Raw genomic sequence first — 22,410 nt, 5'->3', positions numbered from 1 at the left:
GAAGGACTTTGACACCCCTGCTCTAAGGGATGATCTTATATTCTCATATACATAAATACCTTTTTCTAACTATCAGTTGCTATATGTCAGGAGTCAGGACCCATAGATAATATTGCCATGTTGTGCTCTTTCCTGATGTAAATTCGTTAACATAGTAAATGGGCATAATTGATAAACTGTTTATTGGATAGTTAAGTTAAAAAAGTAAAATGACAGATTTTGTAAACCACACAGAGAATTGCATGCTATCAGTTCAATTGTGTTTAACAGATCTCTGGTTACTGTGAGAAATAGTGTTCCTGTGCTTTTTTTTTTTTTTTTTTTACAGCATATGAATGAATGACTTCTAGGGGTCGCTGAAAAGTTCTCAGCCCAACCAACAAAGTTGGGGCACTCTCCAGCGATTTTCCACTTTTTTTCGATCCGTATTTTTCCGACGGAACGAAAAAAGTGGAAAATCATTAGACTAAAGCTAGAGAGTGCCCCCAACTTTGTTGCTTTGGGCTGAGAACTTTTCAGCGGACCCCTCCTAACTCATCTTTCTGTTGCAATAAAATACTATACTGTGTAATTTATCTGACAATCTGTAAGAACCGGTATCACAAGAATTGTGATCTAAGAAACGTGCAAACAAAGATACATTTCCAAATAATGAAAACTATATGTGTTATTTCTTTCATTTCTGACCTGTTTTATTTTTCACATGCAAACAGGGTGGCAGAATACGGTGGTGGAGAAGTGGAAAGGCCAGAGACTTATACGTTAAAAAAACAAAAACAATCCAGCTGTTTTCATGGTTAAGACCCAATTTTAAGCGGATTTACTGCTGTATAATAGATGGCGTCGATACACCCATGGGAGCGCAATTTAAAATGATTTACATATGTCCAAATATATTACTGTTAGGAAAAAAAAACACAAATGTACCACACAACAAACTAGACTGTTTTGGAAAATATATTTCCTTAGCAGTCACACGGGATGGACTTTAAAAAAAAAAAAAAATCACCTTTTGCAATACCGAAAAGCTAACAATTTGATTTCTACCAACGCAACCAAACCACAGTGGGCCATTTAGGGCTCTTTTTACAAAGGTGCGCTAGCATTTTTAGCGCACGCACCAGATTAGTGCGAGCTATAGCGCGCGCTGCCCAAAAAACTACCACCTGCTCAGGAGGAGGCGGTAGCGGGCTAGCGCACGTGGCATTTTAGCGCACTCTATTCCACGCGTTAAGGCCCTAATGCACCTATGTAAAAATTGTCCTTTTTTTGTGACAACTATGACTCTAAGAAGCTCTTCGAATTATTATTTATTGTGTTTGTTGATGTTGGTTTTTTTTTATTTTTTATTTTTTGGGAGGGGGGGGGGTGGATGTCAATTCATGTGGGTAGAAAAGCGTTTGGCCGGTGAGAGTTTGAAAGGAGCAGAGTGGGCAGAAGGAATCCAGCCAACCTTCCCGGGATGCTGGGTGCTCCGTAGGCACCGATTGTTTTATAGAGGACTGGAGCTGCAGCCAAAAAAATAACCTTGCCAAGAAAAAAAAAGTTATTGGCAGACAGTGCATGAAGACTGCAGCTTGCAGGCAGCTTTAAATAGAAGTGGGTGCTGGGCTGAGGCTGAATGACAGTAAAATCGACTTCACTAAGCCTGCTGGACTTTGCGCGGCAACCCTGTCAAGCTGTGGGCGAGAAGCCGTTCAGCAACGGAACCCGGTACTTCCAGATCTATTCTTTTGCTTTTAACAGTTATTTAAACTCCAGACCCCCAAGTTAACTTGACCGCCAATTACTTCCTGCCGGAAGTGAAACCTGCACGTGGGATCTCTCAGACAGAGAAAGAGATAATGGTTACTGCGGATGGGCAGACTAGACGGGCCATTTGGCCTTTAGCTGCCATCATGATTCTATGTAACTGTTTTACCCATCGACAGAGCATCTTCTGAACCTGATCCCCCATCTCACTTCCCAGCCAGTACCAGACCCTCGGTTACAAGTAGGATGAGCGCAAGGCCCGAGATGTAACAGGTCACCTCGTTAAAAGAGCACAAGAGGGCAGAGCTAACCGGCAGGAACTCGAAAATCATGCACAAAAGCACTGACGTTCAGGTTGAGAACGGAAAGGGATTTCAGGTGTGGACTGGAAATGAATCGGAAAGCTGCTTTTTCTTTGCACCCCACTCGAAACGATTACAATTGTGTTCCGCAATATTAAGGCTGTGTGCACTAGTAAGCCAGAATGTTGTGCGAGGCAAAAATTACACTTTGTGACTCTTTTGCAATATTGCCCTCAGACGGTTTTTAGCACTTTCAGCTCAACATAGTGACCGGGCGATTTGCGTTAAAGAAACAAACCACAGAATTGAATAAAAACGCAACTAAAATAAGAGGGGTAAATACGACTTGTTCTGGATTACTATAACATAAGCAATAAGGGGAAAGGAAGTGGTGGTCTTTGTATGCATAGATTTGAGAGTAGTCAGGTTCCACAGACAGGAAAAGTACTTGTTCTGTATACTGAAATGAACAGACGAGTTCAAGGTCAATTCATCTCTTCAAGGTCAATTCATCTCCCAAACGCTTCTAAGTAAATAAATAAAGCAAACTGCTCATTGATAATATCGGCCAGATTTTTCAATCTAAAACGTATTAGGTCCCTCCCTGCCTTTCAAGTGGTGGGCCATTTCCTTCTCTGACTTATTCTTCTTATGGCCTTTTTCCTAAATTTGGAGGCTGTTTTGTTTGTGGGTAGACATGTGTGCGTATTTTATTTACTTTAAATTTATAAACGGTATGAAAAACAAATTAATTTCCTAGATTGGGAAGAAAAGCGGTAGGAGATGGTTGGAGTGTAATGGGCTGCCGAATGCGTAGCGAGAGTATTGAGGAGAAAAAGTACGAAATTCGAGTTGGTGTCTCGGGAGCAGATTTTGTCTCGGCCCGTTTTGTTCACAGTCAAAGACAATCAGTTCATAGCTGTTGATGTCTAGTCTTTGCCTCAGCGCCAGCGTCCCCCTAAATCCGGTTCATGCTATACAAAACAGAGACCAAACAATATCTGGGAGGAGGGAGTTGTCTGAGATACCATTTATTTAATGTGGGGGTTTAATTATTTTGAGTTTTATTATTACATTTTATTGATCTTTGCAGACTATCACCCCTCTCCCAACTAATACCTTTAACCAGACCTTCAACCTAGTTTTCTGGACACAATTTCTTTTAGGGGAATAGGAATGAATGGTGTGGGAATATAAAGTGGGAAGGACCAGGAGATACAATTGACAGCAAAACAAAGAACCCATTTAAATACCATGGTTCTGTTTTCCTGAATAATTTCTTTCTTTTTTTTGGTAGGTACAGGTGGGGTGAAAGTAAGATCCCAACACAGCAGACTGGGCATTTCCAAAATCTGCACAAGGTATCCCCATTTTAAATATTGACAAATTTCTGTAGTACAACCCTGTAAAAAGTAAAAAAAAAAAAGTAAAAATATAGAAAGTGAAACCTTTATATTGAACTAATCTAACGCATTTCTTGACTAACTTCCAGGAGCTAAAATCACCTTTCTCAGGTCAGGACAGAATAAAGAAAGGGGGGAGGGAAGGGGGATGTAGAGGAGGGGGCATTGTTCAAGGATTCTAAGAGGTTGAAAGACCGTGGTATTTTATCACTTAAGAATGTTAGAACCCTGAGGTCTTTGAGTATTTTCTAGTCCTGAAAAGTGATTCCTCATGGAGGTTTCATCTTTGTCTCTTTTATATGCACCTGGTCTTAGAGGGGTGTTGAAAAGTTCTCAGCCCAACCAACCAACTTCCTAAATTCTGAGCGTTATTTTGCCACTGTAGCTGAAAAGAGTGTTATCTTATTTCATTAAATGCCAATTTGCAGAAACAAAATTCTATGCTTTGACATTGTTTCCGATCATTGCTTGAACCATATCCAAGTCATGCTCTTATGGAGAGTGAATGGATTCTTGTTTTTTGACATCTGGTCTGTCTGGCCAGTGTACCATCCCTGTTCACATTTTCTGCACTGCTTTGAATTAGGTGGTTGTCAGTAAACCAGTATTAACAGGGCAGGGAATATCTCTTTCAGTGGCTCATTCTCTAGGAATAGTGCCTGCTTTTATTGGGGGGAGAGGAGGGTTCTGTTTTTTTCTAGCTACCAATTGTCTATAACTACAAGCTGGAATACCTGTTCATCCCTATCTCTTAGGTACGCTGTGGCTTGTTATTGCATTTGGGAAGGAATTTTACCCTTTAGTGTGTCTATTTCCAAAATTAGCTAACAGTGTCTATATAATCTTTATATAGTTTTATAAATCTCTCTCTCCTAACCCCCCCCCCTTTTAATTTGAAGGACTATTAAATACATTTTCAGGACATATGGGCCATTTACCATCCTTTGTTGATAACATGGAATATACAGAGTTATTAATATTAGCCACAAAATTAATATGGAAGAGTTTTCTGAATAGGGGGGAAAGAGTCTTATTCAATAGCAACCAGCATACTGTCTATTTTAACCCCACTGGTTCAGACCTACTAAATATTTTTCCATAGACACAAAATAGGAGGGTCAGATCTGTATGCATTACCTTTCTCTGCTTTTTTTTTTCTCTATTTATCTAGACGTACACATTCACTTACCAGGTTTCAGTTACCAGCCCTAATGACAAAGGGGACGGGGGCAACCCATTCAACCAGGCCATGCTGGTCTTTATCTACCACCTTTTTTACCCTTTATTTTTGTCAAGCCCCTATTACAAAGCCACAGTAGTGAGTCCTGCGTTGCATTTGCCGCACGGGAATTGCTACCATGGCTGTGGAAAAGGGGCCCTAAAGGATTGTATGGGATAAAGCAGTATAGTCTATCTAACTCCCCCCCTCTTTATTTTTTCTACAAAGCCACATTAGTGGTGGCTGCATGGCAAAAGCCCCAAAGCCCATTACATCCCTATGGGCTTCGGGACAGTTATCAAAGCTATTGATTATTTTAGGATGTATCTGGTCCAACTGCAATATCACCTTATATGATTAATGGCAGGAATTACCTATACATATGTATTCAGTCTTGTTATTTTTTTGTCTTTGCATGTAAATTAATTTTATAGTTATATAATGCTAGTATTATAATTGCAACAGATGGGTCCTAAAAGAAAATCTGTTTTCACAATATGGACAAATGTGCACTTTGTTCACAACCATGTAAGAACTGTCCTTTCCTTCTTTACTATACAAAAGTAATAAGCGCCTGTCTGTCTAGAGAAGCAGAATAATCTGTTACTGATTTGCAGGTGGCTGTGTCAGTTACTGACAACCTTTAATAAGAGATATGACTTAATAAGAATCAGTATTTATTGAGTTCAGTGCATCAACATTTATGGATAAATATTTCAAGCACAAAAGGCTGCATTATACTACTGGAAGCTTTGGGTGGGCTCTGGGTCAGCAGGCATAGACCAATGTCATCGTGTCCAGGGCATGATATATACAGTGTGCCATCAGCCCTGAAATGCGTGATAGTATATACTACATTAGAGGAGGAGCATGAATAGACTAAATTTTTTTTCCTTTTATGTCTATAGGGAAAATGTTTATTATCTAGCCCTCCAAATGAAAACATGTAGTTGACATGTTAGTCCACTAAGACAGTGTTTCTCAACTGAGTCCTGGTCAAGTTTCCAGTCAAGTTTTCAGGATATCCACATTGAATTTGCATAAACTTGATTTGCATACACTGCCTCTATTATATGCAAACATCTTTCATGCATATTCATTGTGGATATCTTGAAAACCTGACTGGCAAGGGGGTACTCCAGGACCGAGTTGAGAAACACTGCACTAAGAGATTGAAAGAGATGCCAATCGCAAACCATGAGATACTCGTAGAATGGGAAGAAAAGCAGCAGCATAATCTCGTCTAAAGGTATAAACTAATCTAGAGGTTCTGATTTATATCACGGTGATTTGTGAACTATCTGTGTTTTTGTTGTGAATTTAAATTAGCTCATGCTATTATTTGAAATCATTTATTATTTCAGTTCTGGTTGCGGGTTATATAAGTTCCTTCTGTACATAAGCACACACACATTTTAAGAACAAATGCATTCTTCCATCTTTCTTTGTCCATGTCACAGAGCTTCTCAGACTGTGTCTCAAATGAGGTCACAAAGAGCTCTCCGCAGGTGCATCATTACTCCACACCTTCAGTGGGGACACATAATTTTATCTGGCCATAATTAGGTGATCACAGCCACAAAAAGATTGGGAAGCACTCCCATACCTGTTAGTAAAGAGATGGGGAGATAAAGCAATTTGTACAGGTTAGCCTAAGCCCATGCAGCTTCCATGCTTGATTTATCCTCCTACATAATTAGCTAAATACCATTTTTGTTTGTTTCTCTCATGGGCAATTTTTTTACTTACTGTACAGAAAGGAATACTGAAATCAGCTAACACTCCAGTCAAACAATGTTAGTGATATCCTAGGGCAGGGGTAGGGAACTCCGGTCCTTGAGAGCCGTATTCCAGTCGGGTTTTCAGGATTGCCCCAATGAATATGCATTGAAAGCAGTGCATGCAAATAGATCTCATGCATATTCATTGGGGAAATCCTGAAAACCCGACTGGAATACGGCTCTCGAGGACCGGAGTTCCCTACCCCTGTCCTAGGACAGTGATTCCCAACCCTGTCCTGGAGGAACACCAGGCCAATCAGGTTTTCAGGCTAGCCCTAATGAATATGCATGAGAGAGATTTGCATATGATGGAAGTGATAGGCATGCAAATTTGCTTCATGCATATTCATTAGGGCTAGCCTGAAAACCCAATTGGCCTGGTGTTCCTCCAGGACAGGGTTGGGAACCACTGTCCTAGGGTTACCCTATGGCTCCAGAAAAAGGAGGACGGATTGAGACATCCAGGTTTTACTTCCATTGAAAGCAACATAAGTGAGACCCAGATGTCTCAATCCATCCTCCTTTTCTGGAGCCTTTTTCTGGTAACCCTATGATGTCCACATATAACTTATAATCTAGTACAGTGGTTCCCAACCCTGTCCTGGAGGACCACCAGGCCAATCGGGTTTTTAGGCTAGCCCTAATGAATATGCATGGTGGAGATTTGCATGCCCGTCACTTCCATTATATGCAAATCTCTCTCATGCATATTCATTAGGGCTAGCCTGAAAACCCAATTGGCCTGGTGGTCTTCTAGGACAGGTTAGGAACCACTGATCTAGTATGTTTCTTATTTTCATTCTTATAACAGACTTTGGCATTTGATGATCTTGGAGTTAGTGCTGCAGATTAAAAAAAAAAAAAAAAAAAAATCAATTCAGTTCCCTAAAGCACAGTTAAAACTGACACCCATTTTCAAATACCCAATGGATAAGTAGATATGATATACTGTAGATATATTGCATGAGTATTTCCCCAATCAGAATAACAAGACATTTTTGTGGATTAAACTGTAACATTATAGGCACAGCTTTACTAAATGAGTCCCTTAGTTAAAAAAAAATAAAAAAATCTGATTTCAGATTCGGAATCACTAGTCTTCATAAACTACTAATATACAATGTTGTCCAATTTGGTTGAACAAGTTTTTCAAATACATTTAAGGGCCCATTCTTCCCATGAAAGTAAAAGCAATGGCATTTTGTTTCTAATCTCATCACTACTTTGCTTCTGTAGTACAGATCAGTGATTCTTAGCTCAGTCTATGAGACACACCCAGCCAGTCTAGATTTTAGGATATCCACAGTGAATATACATGAAACAGATTGCACGTATGACCTCTGGAGTGTCCAGATCCCATTCAGATTCATTATGAGAACCTGGGTGTGTCCTGAGGACTGGGATTGAAAACCACTGCTGTGGACGAAGAAGGTGGTGGCAATGAGGTGAGAGGTTGGGTACTGCTAAAACATCATAAATATCTCCCTGCAGTTCCTTAGCTGATTTGGACTTTTCCTGTAGTTCAGCCTTTAGATACGTTAATACAGGGGGGTGCTGTAAAGTTCTCAGCCCAACCACGAAGAGAATGGCGTGAACATGGTTCAATCAATGATCTGAAACAATGCCAAAAAATATAGCATTTCGTTTCTACAAATTGGCACTAAATGACATAAAAGAGCACTCTTTTCAGCTACAGTGGCAAAATAACGTTCAGAATTAAGGAAATTGATTGGCTGGGCTGAGAACTTTTCAGCACCCCTTCGTGTGTTAATTCTAATCAACTTTAGATCAGATGTAGCTCTATAGCTTTACATGCTAATGGCTAAATTTACTAAAGTGTGCTACTGCATTAGTTTATGCTAACACAATTAATGCATGTTATTACCAAATAGGTGGATCTGTGATAAATAAAGCACATTAATGCTTGTTGTTTCAGACTAATTAGTAGTGCACTTTAGTTAATCTAGCCCTAACAGAATATATCCTGTATAACTAAGGGGCATCTGTCTTCTCAATATTGTTGTTAATATATTTGCATACCATTGCTTACTTTTTAAAGTAGTTCAGTGCCTAATATAAATTTGAGTGATAACTAATACATTTTTTATGTTCATGTGTTTGTGTGGTTTTCAATAAACCAGTTTTTGTTGTACACTCACTTCCTATTATTCAGCCGTGAGGCAAGTAGAGAGGATGTTTGACAGCATTATGTGATAAAAAAAAAAAAAATCAGGCTATATAGTGCCAACAGTAACAGGTTTTTAAGGTTATTTCTTTTAATTTGGAATTGGGTTTCTGGAAAAGCTGGGAGCACTCAAGAGCAATGTAAGGAAATTCTTCTTCACAGAGAAGGTGGTGGATGCCTGGAATGCGCTCTCAAGAGAGCTGGTGGAGATGAAAACGGTGACGGAGTTCAAAAAAGCATGGGATGAACACGGCGGATCTAGAATAAAAAAATAATAGTAAATATTGAGGAACTAAGCCCAGTACTAGGCAGACTTGCACGGTCTGTGTCTGTATATGGCCGTTTGCTGGAGGATGGGCTGGGGAGGGCTTCAATGGCTGGGATGGTGTAGATGAGCTAGAGGGTGCTTTGATGGAGACTTCAGTACCGGGCAGAGCTTTGGATTCTTGCCCAAAAATAGCTAAGAAGAAAAGAAAAAAAAAAACCAACAACAAATTTTTAGATTGAATCAAGTTGGGCAGACTGGATGGACCATTCGGGTCTTTAATCTGCCATCATCTACTATGTTACTATTTCCCTCCCCCTTGGAGAATTCTGAATCAGCTTTGCTCCCACCCAGCTAGTATACAGAGGACCTAAAGAAATGGTAAAAGAGGAAGTGTCCAAATGGAACCATGGTTCTGCCTGTTTGTTATACAGTGTACAGCTAACACAAAAGGTGGAATATCACAAACCATTATTGAGTATTATTGATAAAGGTCTGTTTGTGCCCATAGCACTGTACAAGACAAACTTGCAAAATAAGACTTCATGCATCTACAAATACAATACAAAACAGTCCTGTTGAACAAAAGAGAGAAACTGTTGCCCAAGGAAATCATTCACTCTGTCGACAGGTGTGTCCCTGTCTTGTGGTGCAGGGCATGACAGGAGGGAAGCCCGTAGAATGTGTGCCTCCGAGGCACTGGGCTCTTCCCGACGCTTGAAGCCAGCTTTCCCACCCACCCTCCCCTTTATATGTGAGGTTCACTGGGGAGAGGGAGGGGGCTTGGGGCTGTCGCAGAAGTGGTATTCCCCAGTTCTGGTTCATCAAGAGATGGGTGGTGATTTGGTAGTGAGTTCAATTGAGTGGCGATGCCATGGGCCAGGTGACCTGGAGGAGGGGGGCATGGAGGTCCATGCCTCCCCCCCCCCCGGCTCATCTGGGGATGAGCAGTTAGGGGGAACTGAGCTCAGATGAGGGAATATGCCTTGAGGCAGGTGGTTTGGAATAGGGGCATGGGAGGTCCATGCCGCCCCCTAGGCTCTTGCTGACATGGCGGGGTCAGGGGAGTACAATTTCAATTTTTTTCAAATTGCAATGTTTTATAGCTCGAGAGGTGAAGCAATCATTGATTGCTTATTTATTTGTTGACCCAATAAACAAAGCCGCGGCCTGGTTATTACCATCAATAAAGTGTCTGTGGTTTATTTATTTTCGACGTTATGGCTGATGTCTTATGAGCTTTAATAAGCAAGTAAAGTGAGGGGTCATGGTGATTAAAGGGGGAGGCAGGGTGTAGGAGGACGATAACTTAGCCATTCAAGATCTATATATTAAGGCTTTATGAGATGCAGACCCCTGAAGAAAACTTCCAGTAGCAAGGAGGAAGGTCAGGCTAAGCCACCGTTCTTTTGGAGTGGCAATCATTAGAAAATCAGTTTTACATTAATTTCAATCAGTACAAAATTGGAATGAAACTTGCCCAATGCTCTTAAAAGAAATAATGTATGTGTGTGTGTGTGTGTGTGGTGGTGGGGGATGCATAGGAAATGTCTGATGTTGTCAGAGCTCATGAACCCCCTACTCCAAATAGGGAGATTATACAGTATATAAATGCAGTAAGACTAACATGTTTTAAAGGCAGAAGATTTCAACCACTTAACTAGAATGAGGGAATGTACGATTATTTTAGCATGCCAGAGAGTCTTCAGGGGTTTTTGTTTGGGTTTTTTTTTTTTTCATAACATGGAAGTCTGATCTTGGTGTGTTATAAATAGGCCATGCTTTCTGAATTTACATAATGAAAGATACTAAGGAAGAAAACCTTTCTGCTTACAGAAAACATAACCTTCACACTTTAAAGAAGAAAAAAAAAAGAGGCATAGAGAAGATAGATTGAACCAAGTTTCAGTTATAGCCCTAAAGACAAAGAGGAATGGGCAACTCATACAGCAACCCTGGCTGCCTTCCTGGGCAGACTGGAAAGGCCACAATCTCTATAGTTTTTTTATCTGTTACTATGAATATCCAGGATAATATACATAATTTGGCTATCATATAAAACATATGCTTGTGGTACATGAGAATGAGACCTCATCAGCTTTGATATAAATCTTTGGTTTATAAAGGTGTTTTACCAACCAAATTTTATAGATACCCAATATTTATAAAACAATGAAAAATCAGGATGCTCTGTGGCCACTGGTTATCTTCAGGGAAGATAAAGTTTGAAGATTGTACTTAATCAAAATTGACCTATAACTAGTTTATTAAACAGCTCTTTGAGGAGTGAGAGATATATATATATTTTTATTCTTCCCGAATCGGCCCTAAGTATTTGCAACCTGCAATGTTGGGTTCTCTCAATCAAAACCTGAATGACATACAACAAAAAAAACCCAACCCCAGACCTCTCTTGGCATGGGAAAAAGAACTGCTACCCGCTCAATTGAGTGGGTGCCAATCCTTTTCAAAAGCAGCCGTGTACATGTTTAGCCATACCACAATGGAGGGGGAGGGGAGGAGAGGGGGGAAGGGATGCTCTGTACATTGTTCAATGTCTCAGATAACAAATATTTTTCTATTGGCCTTATTGGCATTCAGTATTTTGGTTGCACAAATTCTTGTTAAGTACAGTAGACGGATTTGAGGCAGAGATGAGACTAGCTCTGTTTCTCATGTAAAAGTGTAGTATGCTGAAAAGTTCTCAGCCCAAGCAAGACGAGACCGACTTGGATACGGTTGAAAAACAATGCCAAAACAGAATTGTTTCTGCAAATTGGCACTTGACCGAATAAGATACCACTCTTTTCAGCTATAGTGGCAAAATAACACTCGGAATTTAGGAAGTTGGTTGGTTGGGCTGAGAACTTTTCAGAACCCCCCCTCTTAAGTGGCTGCAGATGGTCTTTCTCTGTCCCGATTTTCCTTGTAAGCTCTGCAGTGTGTCTTCTACTTGGATACCCGGCGCACAGTATAGGCTGGGCAAGAGGAAAATAGAAACAGAAACGCTGAAATAGTCCCAGAAACAAAACTCTGCACGCCAGGTATCACTAGAGAAACAGAAAAAGAAATGCATTTTTTCTTCTACAGAGCAAAATAACAAGAGTACTTTTCCACAACAGAATGAGCATTAGAGAGTCCATATATTCTGGAGGAAACAAATGTCCCTGCCGAGAGTCTAAAGAGATTGCAATAAGGAGCCTGTCCCTTCATTAGTCAACGAAATACCACCGCCCTGCCCATGCGATAGTTCCGCTCCCGGCGAGTCCGCTTGCGCGTTCTACAGCTCCCTCCCCCCCCCTATCCCGCCTCTTTCACTGTCCCTCTCCCTCATTGGTTGGCCTGCGATGAATATGCAAATCTGTTCTCCTTCCCGGGCAACAGTCGAGGCAGAGTCGGGCGCTTCCTTTAAGCGGCTGCCGCAGTGGAGCCCCCTTCCCCCTCCCCTGGGGTGGGGGGGGGGAGAGGAGGAGGGGCGGTTCTAGGGCGCCGATGACTGACCAATCAGAGGAGCGGTGGAAGGCGTCCAGGAGCTGGGCAGGCGCTGCTATCTGGAGCCGGATCTGCAGAGCGCCGCCAGAGCAAGAGGGGGGCCGGCGGGGCGAGGGAGAGGGGCAGAGCCAGCGGCGCCCGCAGCAGCAGCGCTGAGTCGTCCAGGAGCAGCCAGAAAAAAAAAAAAAAAAGAGAAAGGAATAATAATAATAAGAGCAGGGCTCGGCCTCTTCTGGATCGCGTTCAAGTGAGCCGGCAAAAGCTACCCTGCAGCACCTCAGCTCAGAGAGGAAGGAAGGAAGACTGAACCCAAGGAGAGAGAGGGCCAGAGCGGGGGCTTGCTTGCCTTCTTTTCACTTTACCGCCTTTTCCCCCCCTTTCCTGCTTGCCAAGAATTCAACTCTTTTTTTTTTCTTCTTCTTCTTTTCGCCCGCTGTGGTGAAGGTGGCATTGGTGTGTTTTATGAGGGGTTTTGTTTTTGTTTGTTTGCAGTTTATAATACCAATCCTCATCCTAATAAAGTAGCTCAAACACACACAAAAGACTTGAAGGACACACTCCTGGAATTAAAAAAAAAAAAAAAAAAAAATCAAACAAAACAAAAAGTCCTTGAGAAAAGAATAAATTGTTACCTGAGAAATGTGAAGTCAACGGCCCCGTGTTGTGCACAGATTTCAGGAGCCCATTAATTTAATGCAATACAGTGCAATGGTATGTGCTATTGAAATAATGACTTTTTTCTTCGCCTTCTTTTATGGTTAACAGACTTCGATTGATTGATTTATTTTAGTTGCATCGAATTCGACTTCTGGATCGCCTTTTCCAGCGACTCTAAGCCTTGGTATATCTCGTGTTTCTCTGCCGTCTCAGTGGAAATGTGTCTGTCTCGGCGAACCCTCCCCCAATGCTTCTAGGAGAGAACTGTTTGTGTTTGTTGTTTTTTTTTTTTTTCTTTCTTTCTTTTCTTGGCAGCTTTTGGATCGGGATCGTTGTTTTCTGCCAAGGAATCAGTTGATGAAGCTGGCGTCCAAAAGTGCTGAACTTGGCACATTTCCTACTTCGACTCTCCCCTCCCCCCCCCTCCCATCTTTCCCTTTCTTTCCCTCCTCTTGCAGTCGACGAGCGGTGAAAACGCTGCAAAAGGAGAGATCTGTAGAAAGAGGACTTCGGATCCTCGTGTCACCCAGTCCCGTTTTCCTTTTGGAACTAGTTTTCTTTCCTTCCCCTCCCCCCCAATCCCGTTTCCTGCCATTTCCCTAACCTTGCGGATTGCCACTTCTCACCCCTCTTTCCTGCTAACCCGGGGTTTTCTTGCTCTAAGCAATCAATCTGGATGCAGTTCTCCCGTTGTTCTCGGTCACTTTGTAATTTTACATTGTGTGTGTGTACGTCTGATTTCTCTGGTTTACCGTCTGGGTCAGTGGTCTCAAACTCAAACCCTTTGCAGGGCCACATTTTGGATTTGTAGGTACTTGGAGGGCCTCAGAAAAAAAATAGTTAATGTCTTATTAAAGAAATGACAATTTTGCATGAGGTAAAACTCTTTATAGTTTATAAATATTTCCTTTTGGCTAAGTCTTTTAATAATAATATTGTAATTTATAGCTAGAGAGACATATGATCAAGAAACTGTTTTATTTTACTTTTGTGATTATGATAAACATACCGAGGCCCTCAAAATAGGACCTGGCGGGCCGCGAGTTTGCGACCACTGGTATAGGTGGTGTTTCATGTAGGCTCCCTAGATGAATGAATGGTGGTGGAAAAGCTGGTTCTTCCCCTCCCCCCCCCCCCCCCACACACACACTCAACCACTGATCTGTTGGTTTTCCATTGGGATGCCTGTGTGCAGCATTGGCCGTCCACTGTGTGAGTGTGAGTGTGTGGTGTGTCCGTGTGTCTGTCTCCGACCGCATTCTAATGCACAGTGTCCCATCCATTAGGCTGTGGTTGAATGCGCGGCGTGTGAGGACTTGGCAGCTCTGGGACTGAAGGGGGCGGGGAAGGCAGTTTTCGACTTTGACACAAGATGCCGATGTGGCGTGATCTGAATTCTTATTAAGGGGCTGTGAACGCGGCCGTCTCCTCCTCCCTTTGGAAGAGTTGGCATTGAACTTGAGACGGGACAGACAAGACCTCCACGTCCCTCCCCCCCCCCCCATTTTCCCTCGCTCTTCCTCTTTCTTTCTTTCTTTTTTTTTGCATTTTTACAGTAGCTGGCCTGGAAAGGGCGCCAAAACACACAAGATTAATTCTAACTTTTTTTGAACTGATCTTGTGCTTCTGCTTGCTTTAACTTTTAAAAATCTATGAGATAAAAGCAGTAGGCTGCTAGAAAGTCTAACAAGTACTGCTGATAGAAATAGACACACATTGCTAATTTGTTTGTATGTGTTCAGGGAGCTATGCTACAGTTAATTTTTACTTTTTGAGCTTGCACTCTTAAATTTAATTTTGAGAAAATAAAGTGGCGCGGGCTTCATTATTAAATACAAGGGGAATGGGGGTGGGGGGGGGTTCTGAAAAGTTCTCAGCCCAACCAACCAACTTCATAAATTCTGTGCGTTATTTTGCCACTTTAGCTGAAAAAAAAGTGTTTTTTTAAATTTCGTTAGGTGCCAATGAAATTCTGTGGGTTGTTGTTTTTTTTTTAACATTGTTTCAGATAATTGATTGGACCATATCCACGTCATTCTCTTCTTGGCTGGGTTGAGAACTTTTCAGCACCCCCTGGTATCTAAAGTGACGCTACGAAAATATAACATAATTGCTGTTATAGTTTCAAGAGCACATATTTTCTTTTTAATGGAGCCTGGCAAAATAAAATATAGCAGACTTTGATGTGGCTACCAGTTGTTTGTTAACTTTCTCCGCGTCTCTGGTTTCGGTTACAAGTATTTGTTGGTGGTTTCAGAGACAAAGGAATGCAACGAGGAGCAGGCGACATTATCATGTTAGATAGACGACAGCCTATTATTATTATTATTATGAAGATGTTTGATACATCACATTCAATACCGCTTGGTTTTAACTCAGTCGGTTCGGTTACTATTATTTTTGTATTTTCTACTGCACGTGTAGGTTTTGAGTAAAAAAAAAAAAAAAAGCAAAACATTATACGCACCTGATGAGTTTGGTGGTACTGGTGAAAAAGAGAGGAAGGATTGATAGATGTTTGAAAAGAAAAACATTTGCTGAATTCTACGAGGCCTAAAGGCTCCTAAGAAAGAAAGATGTTTGCTAGCATAGGCGAAAATAACACCTTACAAGCTCAGGGTCTGATGGGGCCCCCCTAAGATAATTTTGAGAAGGCGAAAGACACAAAAACGGGCACGAAATGAAATAAGGTGAAATGAAGTTGGACTGGGCTAATCCCTGATGGTGATGGTGACGGTGGTTTTATGGCCTCGATGATAGCAGGGCAGTCCGTGGGCAGTAAATTAATAGCCCTATTCATTATGGTGGTGCTGGGATACTACTTCAGGGACTGGGGAAAGCTTCGGCTGGAAGGCAATCTGGAAATCTGGCAGTAGCATTTGTAAGCAGCAGGAACTTTCTGAGTTCAGTTTTATGCTGACGTCGCTGCAGATTTATCTCATATATAGGAATGGGATAGTCCCTAAGGTGGATCGAACCCCTGGCCGCCACCTCCCCATGCCCCCCCCCCCACTTTCCATTCAATCTACCTTATCAACTCGGGCAGCGGGGCCCTGGATCAGCCGTGGGCTCTTCGGACAAGCCATCTAAGGCAATTGGCACTCGCTAGAGAGATTGCACTATTAAGGGCTCCTTTTACTAAGCTGAGATAGCGTTTTTAGTGCGCGCAGGATTTTAGCACATGCTAAACCCGCGCTACGTAGCTAGAACTAACGCCAGCTCAATGCTGGCATAAAGGTCTAGCACGCGGGGGCAATTCAGCGCACGCTAAAACCGCTATCGCAGCTTAGTAAAAGGAGCCCTATGTCTTTTAATGAATTAATTAATCGATTTCTTGTTTTCGGAAGGTAGAAGTTTTGGAAAAGTTAAAAACGTGCGAGCATTAGCACGGAAGGACAATAAATAGCCTTCAGTTTTCTGCCGGTGCTTTTCGCTATTAATAGTGGGATTTTCCCTATGATAGGTCTGAGTAGATCTTGCAAAAGTGGAATAAATGTGAATAATCAAGTCTGAGATCATGATTATGCATTTTAATTTTTATTGTAATTTTTCTTTGTCTTTTTTTTTTTTTTGGGGGGGGGGCGCTTCTTTGTCCATATATATTGGGAAAAGTTCCTTTTTCTGGGGCTTGACTTAGGAGAGGCTTTCCTCTCCATCTGGGAAAAAATCAGGCTCTAAGCTAATAATACTGCCCTATCTATCCAACGCACTCTTGTCTTTCTTTTCATTTGAAACTGGGCTATTATAATTCTCTAATGGTAAGAAAAAGTAATTGCTTGAGGATGGCAAAACTCTCCTAGCATCATGTTGACAGCTAGAAATATGACAATGCAAAAAGACAAAGTCTATTCCAAATTTACCACGTCTGAAAAATAATGGGTCAATTTGGAGACTTGCTTTAAGAAATTTTCTTGTGTCTTGGGGGGGGAAAAAAAACACAACTTTTTTTTTTTTTAAGTTTGAGAATTTTCATACAAAACTGAATACAGTTCTGTATATTTCCTAATAGGTTATTTTTCTGAGACATTTCTTAACCGTTGATTGCAGGGCAGTATAGCCACTATTTATCATTGGGCATCAGGTCCAGCTTTTTTTAAGTGTCGCAGTGCTAAATTTAAGGCCTTGGTGCAGACCTCAGTGTTCTACTGTTGCAGAATATTAGAGAGCATTTTTGATAAATCAGTTTCTGCGGGTAAAGCATGTTTTGACAGCGAAAATTGCACTGCTGAATAAATTCTTACAAGTAGGCAAGTCCACAAGAGCACTCAAGTTGTTCTGTGGATAGGCGTCTATGCAGGTTGCCCTTAGAATTGAGTTGTGTGATGCAGGCGCCTAGCTCATACTCATAGTTGCACCTGTCTTGAAGCAGGTGTAAACTTGTGCAAGAGCATTTGTGCTCTACTGGGTATTAACTATTGTAGAAACCGTTATAACATAAGTATGTTTTTGGAAATTTTCAGGTGACTTATTTTACCCCCTCCCCCATCTACCAAGCTCGTGTGGTCCGGATTCTCTTAACATTTTTGCTTCCATTCTTTGACTGAGGGTGGGGAGGGGGGGGGGCAGCGGCTCACTGAATCAGCTTTGCCTTGAAATAGACTTCTGGCATTCTGAACTTGGAATTTACTTTTGAAGTCTGTTTGGCCTTTGTATAGATACCATGCATAAGTGGTGTACATATCTAGTGTGTGACTTATTATTATTAACATGTGTACCGAAAATAACAGCACGCTCTGGAAATATGTGTTGCGCTGTGCAACTTGCTTTAATTTAAAATCTGGTTCATTTTTCATGGATTGTGTGTATGTGTTTTATAATAATAATGATAATAAATCATATATTGATATATGGTTATATATTTTATATAATTAGCAGTGGTTATTATATTCTGGTGTCCTGGTTTTGCCTTGTCCATAACTTGTGTAAAAGAGGCTTTGGTCACTTTAGGTGATTGTCCTAAGTTAATTGATTAGATATGTATTTGTATTAAAAACGCACATACTTGGAATTAAGATTCCACACAATAGAGAATCTGTAAACATTATTCAAAAGTGAAAAAAAAATTAAATTAATGTCTTTTTTTTATTTTTATTTTTAGCAGTAATTGGTCAGAATTGTAGATGTCTATTAGGCTTCATTTTACTGTTTATATTTGAGTAATGCCCAAAAATCCAATATCAACAAATATAACTTCTGCTAAAATACTCTTAAGCATAAATTAGTGACTTTTTTTTAATACATTAAAAAAGCGCTGTTTTCAAAAGCCCTTTTCCTTTCAGAAACCGACACCTGAAACCCTTTGGAAAATAGGATCCCAAAAGAATATCATTAAAATACAGAATCAGCCGCTTTATGAATGTTTTATCTTTTAAAAAATCTCTAAATCAAAGATTTTTGTAAGTATCCTGGTTTTCCCTTGCAATAGCACAAAAGCCTATTATCCAGGGAGTGCGTACTGTAAAAAAAAGGGTTTGTTTGTTGTTCTCTCTCTCTCTTCCTGTCCAAAGTACTTTCTGGAGCTCGGAGTTAAGAGTTGCGGAAGGGAGTGGAGGCACATTTTATTTGGGGAGCGTCTTAACGGTAAATCTCCATCGACTCTCTTTTTCCGTAAAGGTATTTTCTCAACCTCCCTTGGATGATTGTTTCTGAAAAAAAGGAAATGCCAGAGCCAAGAATGTTCTAATAGTATAGAATTGGTTGAGTAAATGCACTTCGTCTTTTAGAGCTGGGCGTTATTTCCCAGTCAGTTTTACTCCTAGCTTTATGTGTGGACATGGGGAAAAATAAATTGGTCAGAACTAGCAATGAATTAAAAAAAAAAAAAGGCGGCCAGAGAAGCCCTGCCCACTTAGAAAAGCAAGATTGCTATCTTGTTTGAAAGCTGAATCTGTGAGTTCAGCGCTGGCCTCTAGCCTTGGCCTTGTGGCCTAAATTCATTCTTAGCCAGAACTTGCTATTGCTTTGATTTTTTTTTTTTTCCACTCAATTAAATGGTACAAATTATAAAGCACAAGTCGTCTCCTCCCCTTCATACTCTTATGTGTGTACAGCGAGAGATATAGCCGGCCTCTAGACAGCTCTGCCATCCATCCGAGTACCCAGCCTCAACCGGAGGGCTGGGGTGGGGGCAGACAATGCAAACCATCCCACTGATAAGTCTGACAAAAATTAAAAAAAGTTCCACAAAGTTATTTAGGGGGACGTTGGCACCTGGGGACTACCTTTACCAGGGGGGCCGCTGAAAAATTCTCAGCCCAACCTACAAAGCTGGGGCAGTCTCCATTGAGGGCTGTACACGGATTTTTCCGCTTTTTTCGTTCCGCATTTTTCCGATGGAAGGAAAAAAGTGGAAAAATCACTGCCCCAGCTTTATTGGTTGGGCTGAGAACTTTTCAGCGGCCCCCCTCGTATAGATAACTTTAAGACCTTACCTTATGGAAGCGGGAACTGCACTGGGCTCTTTCCCATACCGGGCTTGCTTTAAAAAGTTTACCTTACTGGTCTGTCAAAATCTGAACTTTCCTTCTAAACCTACTAAAATAGGACTGCTCTAGGCTCTTTATTTAACTTTTTCTTTAAAAAAAAAAAAAAAAGTGTTTCTTTGCCATTTAACAAAAAAAAAAAAAAACCAAACCCCAAATATGTACAAGGGGATTATTTTTAATAATCTAAAAATTGCTTTAGCTAAATCACCATTTGCAGACCAGAAATATATATATATATATATATTTTTTTTTCTCTTTTTCTGTCCCTGAAAGCAAGTGAAATTGATCTTATTTGTAAACTTTCCAGAAGCAAGGTTTGTAGGAAGTCCGAGCGCTATTACATCGCGCTTGATTCCAGGGTGCCAAAAGGATAATTCTACCTAGAGATATGGTTCGTCCATCTCCCGAGCAGAGGGCGAGGAAAGCTGAGGGGGGGGATGGAAAAGTGGCCCCCTTCCTCTTCCCTAGCCGCCTCCCTTGGAACAAAACGACCGTAGGAAGGAGGCCCGGGGGCAGCAGAAAAGTTTTAGCGCACCAGGCCGCAGCGAAAAAACTCCCGAGAAAGCTGCAGAGTGCGGGGGACTAGAGAGGAGGGGAAGTGGGGGGGGGGGGGGTCGCTTTATTATTATTTTTTTAGGATGATTCTTATCATTCCTTTCTCCGGCCTTCAGCTTCCAGCTTTCCTCGCCCGTCCCCTCTCGCCTTATGTTGCAAGCTGCAGACTCGATTCCTCCTCTCGGTTCCTGAGCGATGCAGCGCCAGGCTCCCTCCCCCCCCCTCCTCCCCGTAGAGGAGAAGAGCAGGGAACCCCGGTGTCCTTTTGGGGTGAGTGAGGCGCCCTCCCCTCCCCCCACGGGTTTCTGAAAGCAGCGGCTACTCACAGCGCTCCTCCGCCACTGCTCCGTCTCGCGCGCGCTCTCTCTCTCTCTGGCGCGCGCCGTTAAAGGAGCCGCAGTACCGAGCGAAGGGCGGGAGAGGCGTCGCAGCGCAAAAGTTCATCTCTCAGGCTCTGCTGTGGCGGTCGAGGGTCTCGCGTCCTTAAAGGGCTTTCTCATTTTTATTACGGGGCCCAGACACAGGAACACCCTCCTCCCCCCCAAACAAACACACACAAAAAAAGCACAACTTTTCCCTTTTACTGTTCTACAAAATGAATAAATCAGTACAACACGATAAAGTGCAGCCCGAGTCCCACGTTTGCTCGACTCCCTTTTGCCCACCGCAGTTAGAACACTTTATACGGTGGCTGCCTCGCAACTGCCCAAAGGGGTGACAGAGCGTCTTTTTGGACTGAGTTTTCTGTTTGCTTCCTTGGGGGGGAGGGGAGGGAAGGGGGAGGGGGCAGATCATTATCGATGTCCAAACTTTCTCTCGCTCTCTTCGTCTCGGAGTTTGAGGAAAATAAACAGGAGCTGCGCCCGGGGCCTAATGCACTGGGGCCAGGCTTTCCCTGCCACAGGGCTCTCCGCACCGTCTCTCCCCCCTACACGTCGGTGTGAATGAGCGCGAGCGGAATCCCTGGGGCAGGGGCGACAGGAAAGGAGGAGCCGAAGGAGTGGGAAGTTGGGATCGTGTAATTAAAACGCTGATGATAAATCCCTATAATACTAATAAATCCTAAATGCTGACTGGAGCGGTGGGGAGGGTGGAGCTCGTACAGGTTGAGCAGCCGAGAGGAAGGCGGAGGGCAGGGAGAGAGAGAGCGGGAGAATGCAGGGTGTGGGGTGGGGGCAGGTTTAGCCTTTGAAAAAAATCTCCTGCGATCATTTCTTTGCTGTATGACAGGAGGAGGCGAGGTGGCTGCACGGGAACTCCAGTAGCCACATGGGGCTCTGAAAAAAAAAAAAAAGAGGAAAACCCACACACACTTTTTTTTTATGCGGGGGCGGCTGCGGAGGAACTGATCGGATTATTTGATTTTTTTTTTCCCCTCCCCCCCCGATTTTTTTGGATTTCTTCTAGGATCATCTACTTTCTTGGGGCTATTAGGCTTCCACCTCTCACTTTACCTCCCCCCTCCCCCATCCTAGTGTGACAGCGACCTGCACAGGGCGGCTCCGGCAAGAAGACATTGAAGCTCACGTTTTAAGAGGGGGGGGGGAGGGGGGGACCTGCATTTTCTGCGCTCAGAAACAGCGAGCTGATTCCATTTTCCTGCTGTGGATTTTTTTTTTTTTTTTCCCCTTTTGCAGGCAGCTTCGGTGTTGTGAAATTATCTGCTTCTCCACCCCCAGCCCCCCCCCCCTCCCGATTGATTTCGGCTGTAGTCTCAGATGACTGTAAAATGAATAGGTGAAAGCGTTCCTTCCTCTTCATGGTTTCTTGGGAGCTGTGGAAGTGCGTTTCCGACAGAAGCGAGGATGTATTCTCCTATCTGTCTCACTCAGGTATAAAGCTTTACATCTCTGTATTTGGGGCGAGGGTGGACGGGGCAAAGTTTCTGCCGCACACGCGGGCTTTCTGGACTTGCTGATCGTTCTTGCAGCGAAATATTGGGAAAGAATGTAGTCCGGAGGGGGAGGGGGGGAAGGGGACCCGTCCATACCTATGCATGGAGGTCTGTGACAGGGATGTATTAATGCGCGTTAACAATCACTTTACCAGCAAATATCCATGAACGTGTTCAGTGGCTTTTATTTGACTGCTTTTCCTAAACGAAATGTAGGAGATTATATATATATATATAGTGTATAGATTATATATATATATATAGTGTATATATATATTTATTTTTTTTAATTATTATTTCTTTTAATCGGCTGGATAAACTTGCAAACATGTGGCTTAATCTGGGTCCAGATTCCCAGGCTTTGACGATTCTTTGCTGGTTTCCACCTGGGATATAATCCACGAGAGGGACCATGTGTCC

General features: G+C 42.2%; 1 protein-coding gene across 7 annotated transcripts in view; it reads left to right on the top strand.

Annotated features, from left to right (window-relative positions):
• Positions 1 to 12,563: 12,563 nt before the first annotated feature.
• The window catches only part of NFIB (nuclear factor I B), a 649,011-nt gene continuing 639,164 nt past the window's right edge, over positions 12,564 to 22,410 (top strand). For 5 of the 7 annotated variants that reach the window (XM_033919008.1, XM_033918979.1, XM_033919026.1 and 2 more), the window contains exon 1: positions 21,257 to 21,928. In XM_033919008.1, coding sequence (XP_033774899.1) covers positions 21,902 to 21,928 — 27 coding nt within the window. In that variant the 5' untranslated portion in view covers positions 21,257 to 21,901. Of the gene's footprint in view, positions 13,111 to 21,255; positions 21,929 to 22,410 lie in introns of those variants that run through there. The other 2 variants (XM_033918988.1, XM_033918969.1) reach the window with 2 other exon arrangements.

Source organism: Geotrypetes seraphini, chromosome 1 (genome assembly GCF_902459505.1).
Source record: "Geotrypetes seraphini chromosome 1, aGeoSer1.1, whole genome shotgun sequence".
NCBI lineage: Eukaryota > Metazoa > Chordata > Amphibia > Gymnophiona > Dermophiidae > Geotrypetes > Geotrypetes seraphini.
This window is presented reverse-complemented; position numbering and strand designations above follow the sequence as displayed.